At 39.4% G+C, this 12,393-nt stretch overlaps 1 protein-coding gene across 5 annotated transcripts in view; it reads left to right on the forward strand.

Annotated features, from left to right (window-relative positions):
- Positions 1–12,393, forward strand: part of SLC25A21 (solute carrier family 25 member 21) — a 502,561-nt gene that overhangs the window by 433,319 nt on the left and 56,849 nt on the right. For all 5 annotated transcript variants that reach the window (XM_070478014.1, XM_070478011.1, XM_020916591.2 and 2 more), the window contains exon 4: positions 8,191–8,257. In XM_070478014.1, coding sequence (XP_070334115.1) covers positions 8,191–8,257 — 67 coding nt within the window. The remainder of the gene's footprint in view (positions 1–8,190; positions 8,258–12,393) is intronic.

The raw sequence follows: 12,393 nt of genomic DNA on the forward strand, positions 1-12,393 counted from the left end.
AATTGGCCTTTTCAGGCTTGGATGAGGTGCACTGCTATCCTGGCTGCTGGGTCCAGATTATGAATCTCAGCAGTTTGGACCCCCCAAAACCCTTCATCTCCAACAACCAGGGAAAGCCTGGTTTCCCCAGGCAGCAGATTTGTACAGTGATCTTCTCTCTTAGGAGGGAAGATAATTTATTCACCATTTCCTTATACTCATTTCTCAGTAATCTACCAGTTGAGTTTTATAATCAACTGGTTGAGTAATCTACCAGTTGAGTTGATAACCTTTCTGATAGACAATGTGGTATGACTCCCTCTAAAAGTCACTGGTGAAGCAGTTATGCTGTTTCCCTTTCTCCTTGGGAGCTGCAAAGAAGAAAAGATTCCATGTTGTGGCTTCTAAGGCCAAAATCCTGTTTACCAGGCTAGAACTTCAAAAATTTCCCAGCTTGCCTGTAGGAGTAGTCCAGCTCTACAGTACAAATTACTTCCAAACAAACATTTCTACATACTAAATTAGAAAAATAACAGCAAAACCAATAAGGAGGTGACTCAGAGGGACAAAAAGGAGGGGCAGAAGGGACATGTCATTTTTCCATTCCTTTCTGGCTTCTTTACCTGGGTTGAATTTTGAGAATGTTAAGCCCTGTCCTGTCTACCCACTATTAACCACAAAGTCTTCAGATTTCAGTAGCTGACTTAAAGCAGGTAACTTTTTTCAGCCATCCAAATGGACTAAAGATGTTGTCAGGTACAAGATGTTTCATTAAAGATCTATCTGGTCTCCTTGGGGGGCAGGGATTCTAAAGTTTGGGCCCCAAAGAAGGTAACCTAAGATTGGTCGCTACTAATGAGAGACAGCAGGAAGGCTTCCTCCAGGGTTTGTAAATGAACCACCAACTGGAACTCAAAGAAAATTCTGCATTTCCTTGATTTGTACAATCAACATCTTTTTATTGGCTTGTCTACGACCTTGGAGCCACCCAATATGTTAAATAACTTCACAGTTTAAAAAAGTGGTGGGGGAAATGAGGGATAAAATTATTTTGTGGTGTTTGGCATAAATCTGTATTTCAAATAAGCTATGTGTGAGCTGTGTCTTTGAGAAGAACACGTGCAGTGCAGTTTTGATCTTCACTTTATAGATGTACATAAGTAATACAAGGCCTGTTTTGATCATACAATTAAAAACAAATGTGATCCAATGTTGTAATACTCTTTGTCTACTTATATTCCTGAATAACAGCTCTCAATCAGGATGTGAACCATCATGATCTAATGGTTTTGAAAAACTGGAACCCCATCCTCATTTTTGCCTGTGAACTTTTCCACGTTCTGTCTTTGGTGTGGGGATTTCTCGTATGTAATCATTATAATGGGATAGAGTTTTAGTATATGATATGGTTTCTGAAAGAAATAACCTAAAAACATTTTAAAAATGGTTTTCACAGTCTCCTTCTAAGTGCTTTGCTTAACATTTAACAACTATCTTCATTATATTATGATTTAAGAATTTGGGACTTTTTCAAAAATACAAATGTTAAAGCTATTTGTATCAGAATGCTTTTAGCTGTAGGTTAACAGAAGATATAACTGAAAGCGCTCGAATAGTAAAGGTTTATTTTTAATTTCATGTAACCAGACATCTGGAGGTAGGGTGCCAGGATTGGTTCATTGAGCAGTCTGATGATGTCATCAAGGTCAAGGTCTTTTCTTTTTGCTGAACATCCTCAGCTTGCAGGCAGTGATATTTCACTTGACTGCAGTACACAGGGATATCATGCAGCACAGACAACATCTAGTGAAAAAGAGGGTCGTTTTTTTCCATGTACTCTTTTCCTTAGGCTAGAAATTCAAGACTTCCAGCATGCATCCCTCCCTCTTTGCTGGTCCAAGGGGCTAGGTTTGAGTTGTATGTCCATGTTTAACCCCCTTGCTAGGAAGGGAATGGGACCACCATGATTGGCTTGAAGAACTCTGCTTTACCCCCGGACTGGCAAAGGGCTCTCTTCCCAAAGTGCAGGGAATGGTGAATACCTGCATCTCTAGGAACAAAGACAGTTGAGGAGGGTATCTGTTAAATCAACAGCTAAAAGTGCTCCCCACTGACTTTTTGGACAACTATTTTTATTTTAATATCTAGTATGAGTATTTCATTGTTTTATCATATTAGCAAACTATGCACTGTCTTTTCCCACACAGAATTATCCTGATATTTGTCTTAAGAGCAAAACTGATTCTTATGGGGAAAAAATTTATCCTACAGCCTAAGTTTTTTTCTCACCTAGGAAATATTTTATAAAGATCCCAAAAGTTTTTCCAGAAAATGATCTTGTTCCTCTCAGCCCGGATCTGTCAGTTATGCAGGAAATGTTGCATATTACTTTAAAAGAGAATGGAAGTGGAATAGAGATCTGATTTTTAACTGCTTCTCCTAAAATAAGACATGACAAGACATTTTTGCAATAGAAATAACTTGAGTTTTCAAATGTGCTTGTAAAAATAGTTTTATTTTAAGAAAAACTGTGATACCTCTACACCTCAGTGGACAAGCACTGAAGACTGTGGACAAGGACAAGAGACTGTGAGGACAGGCTTCATCTACAATATGAAGAAAATAATCATTTCTGCTTCAAAGGAAGGATTGTTGTGAGAGTTGAATGAGATTAAAATATGTCCATATGCCTTCATATACTTATTCTTAACAGAGTAGCAAGTCCACATTATGCATTCACCAAATTTGACTATTTTTACTTATAACAGTATTAATAAAAGTTGATACACATCCATTAGCATATTCCTACACAAGGTAGTTAACATCGAACTCATAATTTTTAGAAGTAATAACTTTAAGAAACAAAATATGAGGTCTTCCAAACAGTTCATAGTGCAGTTTTATAGGAGGTCTTGAACTGGTTCTTGTGTGTCTTCCACAGAGTTCCCCAGTTGGCTTGATATGGGTCAAAACTTAAAACCACAGTAGTGGCTTTACTGTCTTCTCAGCAGACATTAGAATCTCACTTTCCATTCATTCAGGGAGTAGACGAAATGTGTCAATCTGGTTCTTGAGAAGTAAGCAGGTTGAAGCATGTTGATATGAGTGTTGCAAATCTCTTAACTTCCTTGCTTATTGTCCTGATAAGCTACATGCCTTGTATTTCAAGCCAAGACTACATGAGCACAGATAAAAAAAAATTGGCAGAATGAACAGTGCATGTGAATATAAACATCAGTTTTTTTTAGCCAGAAAGAGTATCTTCTTCATAAGATATTGCTAGACCTTTTTGTTTTTTAGCGTCTGTATGTCATACTTTTACACTCGGAAAACTTCCAGTAATTATCAATCAAGTCAAAAAAATAAGTCATCAGCTTAAGGCCTTGCCCACATTCTCTTGCTCATACTTTAAAAAAAAATTGTTGAAGTATAGTTGTTTTACATTTCTACTGTACAGCATAGTGACTCAGTTACATATTTTTTTTTTCCTTATTCTTTTCCATTCTGGCTGATGACAGGGTATTGAATACAGATCCCTGTGCTATACGGTGAGGTGTTGTTTATCCATCCTTCACATACCAGTTTGCACCTGCTAATCCCAAGCTCCCAGCACTTCCGTCCCTTACCCCCTTTCCTCTTTGGCAGCCACAAGTCTGTTTTCTTTGTCTATGAGTCTGTTTCCATTTCGTAGATGTGTTCATTTGTGTCATATTTTCAATTCCACATGTAAACAGTATCATATGGTATTTGTCTTTCTCTTTCTGATTTACTTCACTTAGTATGATAATCTCTAGGTCCATCCATATAGCTGCAAATGGCATTATTTCATCCTCTTTTATGACTAAATAATATTCCATTGTATATGTATACCACATCTTCTTTATCCGTTCATCTGTTGATGGACTTTTAGGTTGTTCCCATGCCTTGACTATTATAAATAGTACTGCTATGAACATGGGGGTGCATGTATCTTTTCAAATTATAGGTATGTCTGGATATACTGCTGGATCATATGGCAACTCTATCTTTATTTTTCTGAGGAGCCTTCATACTGTTTTCCACAGTGGCTGCATGAATTTACATCCCCACCAAGAGTGTAGGAGGATTCCCTTTTCTCCACATCCTCTCCAACATTTGTTATTTGTAGACTTGTTAATGATGGCCATTCTGACTGGTGTGAGGTGGTAGCTCATTGTAGTTTTGATTCTCGTTATTGCTCACATTTTGGTTGTTATTATTTGAATCGGCCCAAGTGCCACGCTTACCTGACCAAAGGCTCTTCATAGGAGAGGCCACAGTATGGAGGAGCAGCAATAGTCACTTTGACTGTAGAGGCTAATTTCTGGATCCAGGACTTTGGTTTGTAAGTAAATAAAGGAATTTATTATAGATATTACTGGGTATCTCAAAGAATCAAAAGCAAAGGGAGATGTCAGTATTCAAGAAGGGTCAAGATGTAACAAGGCTTAAAGAAATCCTGGCCGCAGAATCACACTTATAGTACCAGAACTTCTGCATCTTGCTTCTTTGTTTTCCTGAATGCTGGCTTCCTTCTTTCTTATCACTGCACATTGACTTTCCCTGAAAGACAGAACACATGACTACTGTGAATATTCTAGCCTTCTTATCTTAGAGCTTCAACCACACAGAGCAAGGCTGACCTTTTCAGTTCCAATTCCAAAATCCTGGAGAAAAACTCTACTTGGATCAGATTAACAGGAACAAAGAAATGGAGTACCATTTGGATCCATTCAGCAAGTTTCCCAGTCAACCACTGTCTACAAGCAGTATCATATTGTACTAATATATGGGTTCTAGTAGTTTAAAAAAATGAGGTGGGACAGTTCTCAACAGAAGAGTTGCCAGCCTGGCTATTCCATAGATACCCACTGTTGCATGGATATACTGTAAAAATAATGCAAGGAAATAGATGATTCTCACTTCTCATTTGTCCACAAATGCTGCCTATGGTCCTTGAGAATTTCCTGTTCATTCACTGTTCATTCACCGTTAGAGAGGTCAGGATGATGAGCTGGCTGGCGCTGGTGAGGGAGCAGGGGATGACTGCACATGAAAGAGCAGAACAGAGAGCGCGTGCATCACGGAAGCATCACCAACGTGAAGCCAAGGGCTCTGGACCTCCCAGCTCTTTTCAGATTAAATCCTTATGGTTGTCCCTACTGCCTCTCTTCCCTCCTGCTGTACACCTCTTTTTAATATTTTCTTTCATCATTTTTAAAACGAAGACTTTCTGCGTTGCTTGTAAGACTTCTGTCCTCCTTCAGCGAAGTAGTGCTCCACTTTAGGCAAAAGTTTAAAGTAATGCAGAGTGTCTGTCTTCAGAAATGTGCTGTTCTGTGTCTTTTTGTTCTTTCTCTTAGAATAACAAAATCTGAGGATTGGAGTAAACCAAACTTGAAGGCCATCAAATCCTTCCATTGTTGTGTACATCCATGTCTGGCATCCATGTTGAGTGCTCATCCACACTGCTTGACCACATTCCAAAGGGAACACACCACTTTTCAGGAGAGTCCATTCTATGTTTAGATAGGTCTGACTGTTAGAAGTACTTCCTTGTATCAAGCTCCTACTGAGCCAAAAATGTGTCTTTCTCTGTTGCTTCCACCTGTTGGCCCTAGTTCTACCACCTGGAAACAAACAGAAAAGTCTAATCTGTTTCCTACATGCTCACTTTTCAGAAGATTCATCAGATGTTTGTCCCTAAGATCTTTCTTCTCCAGCTGGGCTACTGTTCGTCCTATATCTGTTCTCTGTTGCATGGGATTTCAAGTAGATCTATTAACAGGGACACTCTGTTCCAGAAGCTTTCCTTCCTTAAATGTTCTTCTTCATTCCTGCCCACCCCATAACCAGGCATAATCTTCCAGGGGTGAAAAAAACAGAACAAAAAGAACAGAACTAATAATGTCTTTTATTATAAATATAGAACTTCTATTCAAGAAAATCACATTTATCTTTTAGGAAGATCAAACCTAGGCAGAATCATTCTTATGCTGAAAATTATATAATAATTTATAATGAAATTCAAATTAGAAAGAGTATTTAAATTTTACAAGTAAATTTCAGGCCTCAGTAGTCGAAATGGAAAGGAAGTGGGGGAATTCATGAATTCTCATAGTTCTTCAAAGCACGTCTGCTTTACTTCCTTTATATGAACACAAATGCTAGTGCTATTCATTAAGTCAAAAACAGCAGGCATTGTAAGCCCACATTAAGCGATCATTTGATTCTTTTCTTTCTCTTCATAAAATCTGTAAGCTTAGCAAATATTTGTGTCCTGTTTGCATACACACGTGCAGATGCACACACACGCACAAGACTCTGGGGTAAGCACTGTAGGGGACACCAGCCCTCAAGGGACTAACAGTTAGAAGCTGTAAAATGAGGCTTTTGCTCCCTTCATTGAAAGGTACTGTGTCAGCCAGTGTGTTGAGGAAGAGCAAGAGGTTGCCATGTTGGATTGAGTACAGTGGGTTAGTCTGAATAAACTCTAAACTTTTTTGTTCCAGAGCATAGCTAGAAGCAGAACCCAACTTAAGGGTGCTGGAGTAAAGTTTGATGGGTTAATCAGAGAAGCTCCAGCCTTCTCTAGGATATTAAGTGGTTATCCTAAAACAGGGACTGGTTGAGTCCTACCTTTATCTGTAGCCACTTACTGGTTGACCAGGGGAATTGATTATCTCAGAAAATGATGCAGAATATTATTTCCTATTGAAATATTTTCATACTATATATACTTATGCTATACCCTCATGGGGCTTCCCTGATAATTCAGTTTATGAAGAATCCGCCTGCAATGCAGGAGACCCCGGTTCTATTCCTGGGTTGGGAAGATCCGCTGGAGAAGGGATAGGCTACTCATTCCAGTATTCTTGGGCTTCCCTTGTGGCTCAGCTGGTAAAGAATCCACGTGCAGTGTGGGAGACCTGGGTTCGATCCCTGGGTTTGGAAGATCCCCTCGAGGAAAGGCTACCCACTCCAGTGTTCTGGCCTGGAGAATTCTGTGGACTATATAGTCCATGGGGTCACAGAGTTAGACACGACTGAGCGACTTTCACTTTCATACCATCATAGCATATATATGTGTATATGAGTGTGTAAATTCCAGGGCAGACAGATTTAAGATTTTGAATCTTAAATTTTAATGAGAAATAAATGGTGACTTTTTATAAAACTTATAGGCATACATGACACTCAGTCTTTTTTTTCCTAAAAATGTCTGAATATGTGACCACATGTCAATATTGAAAACAACAGCTGTCCCATGCCCTGTGAGATTGCACATCAGCAGGAGAGTTTGGTGAGCTCCAGTCCATAGGGTCACAGAGTCAGACACAACTGAGCGAGCATGCACCACCTCCAGGAAAGCTTGATACTTCTACTGTCAGGAACATGTCTCTGTCATTAGCCCTCCCTGAGCTTCTTTCATCTCCATCAAGGAAGCTAAAAAAATTATGACTGATTTGGGACAGGGCTAGGAGCCCTAGTTCCACAGCCATATAGTTTGTTAGTTTCTCCTATGTTAGTGAAGCTAAAATTGAGGGTTTCGTCACCTGGTTAGCCTCCGAAGTCTTAGTCTAGTGGGCTCAGGTGTAGCCTTCACTTCATTTGGTGTCCACAGGAAAGAGATACAAGATGGTAGAGAGCTCAAGGCTACCAACCACACAACTTAGAAAATAAATTGAAGATTCCTTAGATTAAGGAGGATTGAGTTTATCTTTAAGGTACAACTCATGATTATCTTTAGCAGCTGGTAAGGGGTTCCAGTCTCAGCATCATTTATTCCTCTTCTGAATGTCATAGAATGTATAAATGTAGAATTCATAGTCTCTCCACGTTAGCATTAAAACAAAGGAAGATTTCATGACTAATGAGCTGTATTGAGTAGTTGGGAATATTTTAAGATAAGTTGCTTTATCCATCCTAATTCCCTTACTTATATGTGCGTGCTTGCTTAGTCATTCAATCATGTCCAGCTGTTTGCAACCCCATGGACTGTAGCCTGCCAGGCTCCTCTGTCCATGGAATTTTCCAGGCAAGAACACTGGAGGGAGTTGCCATTTCCTCTTCCAGGGGATCCTCCTGAGCCAGGGATTGAACCTGTGTCTCTTGCATCTCCTGCATTGGCAGGAGACCGTGCCAGCTGGGAAGCCCTCCTTACTTATATAAATCTTTTCATTTCTCCAATAGGTTGTTCGGTTTTTACAAGGGGATTATACCACCCATCTTGGCTGAAACACCAAAAAGAGCAGTAAAGGTAAACAACATATGCCTTCCCATCAAGTGAAAATGGACTTAGTGCTTCAGCATTAGCACATCCCACAATAAGCTATGGGACATTAATGGGAATTTAATGTGAAATACTAAAATTTTTATATAGAAATTATATTTTTTATCATTATTAGACTTGGTCATTCTCTCAAATATTGCTATATTGGTTTGTGGATTTCTTTCTCCAGGTAAAAAGCATTCCCTTCTAATGGCAAAATTACACAAAAATCACCATGGTGAATGAAATTCAAGTAATCAAACCACAGCAGCCACAAAAGAGCTTGGACTTTTTCTCAAGGCAATTTGTAAACTTGCCTTTGGAGCAGTAATTAGTAAAAAAAAGAGAGAGAGGAGAGGAGAGGTAGAAAAACCTTCCCTAAATCATCCTCGTTTTATGAACAGAGTGAACTAATACATTATATTTCTTTGTGTGTGGTTCTTATATAACACATTTATTTGGTGTGCTAACTTCATTTCTCCACCCTGGTCTCCTCTGTTAAAATATTCTATACTCGTTTTCACAAAAGTACTATCAATGCTTCCACTACATTGATTTCCATTCTTTAACCACAGAACTATGGAGTTTTTTAAAGATTTTTTAAAATTGTGGACCATTTTTAAAGTACTGGATTTGTTACAATATTGCTTCTGTTTCCTGTTTTGGTGTTTTGGCCACAAGGCATGTGGGATTTTAACTCCCTGACCAGGAATCAAACTCGCAACCCTTGCATTGAAACATGAAGTATCAACCACTGGACCGCCAGGGAAGTCCCACCTATGGAGGTTTATGCACTCCCTGCTGGTTCAGTATCTGGATATGAACATGGAGATCTAGCAGGACCTCCAGGGGAAAGTGAAAGTGAAAGTCACTCAGTCGTGTCTGACTCTTTGTGACCCCATGGACTATATAGGACTAATTCTCCAGGTCAGGATACTGGAGTGGGTAGCTGTTCCCTTCTCCAGCGGATCTTCCCAACCCAGGGATCGATCCCAGGTCTCCCATAAGGCAGGCAGATTCTTTATGAGCTGAGCCACTGGGGAAGCCTCCTGATCTAGCAGGACCTCCAAGGGAAAAAGAAATAAATCTGATGATGCTATTTTCTAGGTTCTTTCAGACAGAAGTCCTGATCACAGTGACTCTGATGGCCCTATCCCCTCCCCAACACCACTGCCATCACCAAATACAGCTTTGTCTTTCCATAATAAAGATAACATAAACTTAAAGACTTCTTTTCCAACTGATGACATAAAGCTTTTTTCGCACACATTACTCAATTTGTATTCCCAACATTCCTGAAAGGTAATAAAATGCAGCTTATATGCTTATACTCAGTTAATCAAGAAGATGACTGAGTTAAAAATTATGATTAAAAAAAAAACATATATACACAGACACCAAAGTTTTACTCATGTGAAAATAGAGATATAATAGGATTTAATTCCGGTCTAGAGTGCAGAAAGCAAAGCTTTAAAACATACTTCCTCTATAAATTCACCTCTTCGTTGCCATAGTTTTTGTGATTTTACATTATTACTTCAATACAAATTTCTTTATGAGGATCTGAATCGCAATAGAGAATCTGGAAAAAGTTCACCAAAGTACACAAGAGGGCTGAATTGAATTATGAAATGGCTTCACTTGATAAAAGATTGCCCAAGTAAACAAACAGAGCATAGTTCCTGTTCAAGGAAAGTCACTTTGTCTCCATGGAATAATATATTCATTTGTTCAGAGTTTTACATGTATAAATAAAGTAAACTGTAATTATAGTTTTTCCTGGAATATTTTTCCTTAATACTATACATTGGAGACAATTTAAGCTTTTAGAGGATTAACGTTTATCAATGTTGAACAGTCTTTTATGGAAGAAAAAAAAGTTGAGCTCTACAAAACTGAGCTAGTCTCTACTTTAAAAAAACAATGCTCCCTGCCAGAACAATGGTTAACAGATGAACTTTTGGGCAACTGGATATGGTGTATGTGTCCCAGACATCTTGTTTCAAGTAGATTTTACCTTAAAATTATTGAGACATATGGTAAGTATGTTGGCTTTTTAAGTATGACTTCGAGTTAAGTGTATCTTTGCCAGATGGATAGCACCAGTTTTTCAACACAATTTATGAAAACATTCCTTTTATAGATATTTATCTTAGGATTTGTGAGGAAAATGATCATCTGATTGCAACAATTTCATACATCATAAACTGCTTTATTGTATGCCATCACAGTTTACTTTGAAAAAATACTCAGGCCATAGATATATACACACGTATACATATGTATATATGGTCTCTGAAATTATGTATATATATGTATGTGTATATATATAGAGAGAAACAGAGACAATGTCTAGAAACAGATCATTTTTGTCTGTACTTTATTCTTTGAAATTCATTTCAGCATTAAAATAATAATGTTCATTGATGCTAAATAAATAAAACTCCCCTTCACAAATACAGACAGAATGAGTATTGGAATTAGCAAAAGGAAATGAAGACCTCTGAAAGAGACCAGTTGGTTGCTCAAAGATGGCAGGCGCTGCATGCTGGATTCCAGGATCTAGTTTTGAGCATCACAGGTCCAGAAACACCATCAGTTCTTGGTCAGATTCTCAAGGACTGCTTAATGCCAACCAAACTCACAAAATATTATATACTGTGAAGTCTATTTATTCACCTCTGTATCCCTTACACTTATCACAGTGCTTACAAGTAGATGTTCAATGGATATTAGATGAATAAATGAAACATATGTAACAGGAGCTTCCCTGGAGGCTCAGTGGTAAAGAATCTGACTGCAGTGCAGAAGACCTGGGTTCAATCCTGGGTTGGGAAGATCCCCTGGAGAAGGAAATGGCTACCCACTCCAGTATTCTTGCCTGGAGAGTCCCATGGACAGAGGAGTCTGGAGGGCTACAGTCCATGTGGTCGCAGAGAGTCAGACACAACTGAGCGAATAGCACTTTCGCTTTCATGTAACAAGAAACAGAAAGAAAATTTATTACTTTATAACAGGAGAATTCCTGTCCTGTTCCCCCAAATTCCCACATCTACTATTCAGAGTTTCCGAAAGGCCGAGACTTCCATTTCCAGCCAAGATGAAGTCACAGGGACCAGATTTACTCTGCTGCCTGAAACAGCAAAAACAGAAAATGAACAAAATATATGAAACCAGAATATTTTTAAGACACTGGACATTAAACAAAGAGGGAGAGTCATACCTGAGATGCAAAACAGATGAGATGTGCCCTGAAGATTGCCCCAACTCACTGCCTTGAGTTCTTAGCTCAGGAATACACAGGAGAAATCCAGTTGACTCCCTCAACCAGTGGACTCCCTGGGTTGAGAAGGAGCTGAGAGGCTGGGAGGGAAAGGCATCTAGAGTTCGCAGGACAGAGCACCAGAGAGAGATCTGCACAGAGAGAGATACCTAAGATCCGCAGAGGGACCCCTCCGGTGTCCAGCTGACCAATGCACACGTGAGGAGACTAGTGAGGCCTGGAAAGAGTGGTCAGAAGGGTTCGCGGGAACAGTGCTGGGCAGTCACAGAGGACTGGGAATAGTGCCTGTTATCACCAACCAAACTGGGAGGCTTCAACACGTATAGGACATTGAGAGCGGTACCCAGAAGGGTTTGCTTCTGTGATGGGGAATAGTCAGTCCTAGTCTGGGCACTTCTCAGGGCCTACTTGTTAAAAGTATAACCCAAATGGATCACTGTTTCCCTGTAATGTAACTGCCTCTCCGAACAGATGATCTGGGAGGTCAGCTTAGTCATCAGATTGTTTAGTGAGCAATGAAAGCACCCTCCAGAGGGCTGGGTCACCCAGGCAAACCATGCCCACCTCCCCTGTCCAACCACAGCTTGACACTTCTCCAGGGACCACACAGTCTGTCCTCCAGGTCCAACCTCTCTCCCAACCAGACTACCAATTTCAAGGTTCCAATAGATAGATTATGTATACCATAGTAATTTGGATTCCAGATTTTATATTCAAGATTCCCAAAACCTTGACTGACTATAAATGTTTTCAAAACTCTTTAGTACACATTTGCATGACTTGGAATAGGTAACATTACTACATGTTGTTGTTATTGTTCAGTTGCTAAATCTTGTCCAAC

This window comes from Odocoileus virginianus, chromosome 16, assembly GCF_023699985.2.
Source record: "Odocoileus virginianus isolate 20LAN1187 ecotype Illinois chromosome 16, Ovbor_1.2, whole genome shotgun sequence".
Taxonomy (NCBI): Eukaryota; Metazoa; Chordata; class Mammalia; order Artiodactyla; family Cervidae; genus Odocoileus; species Odocoileus virginianus.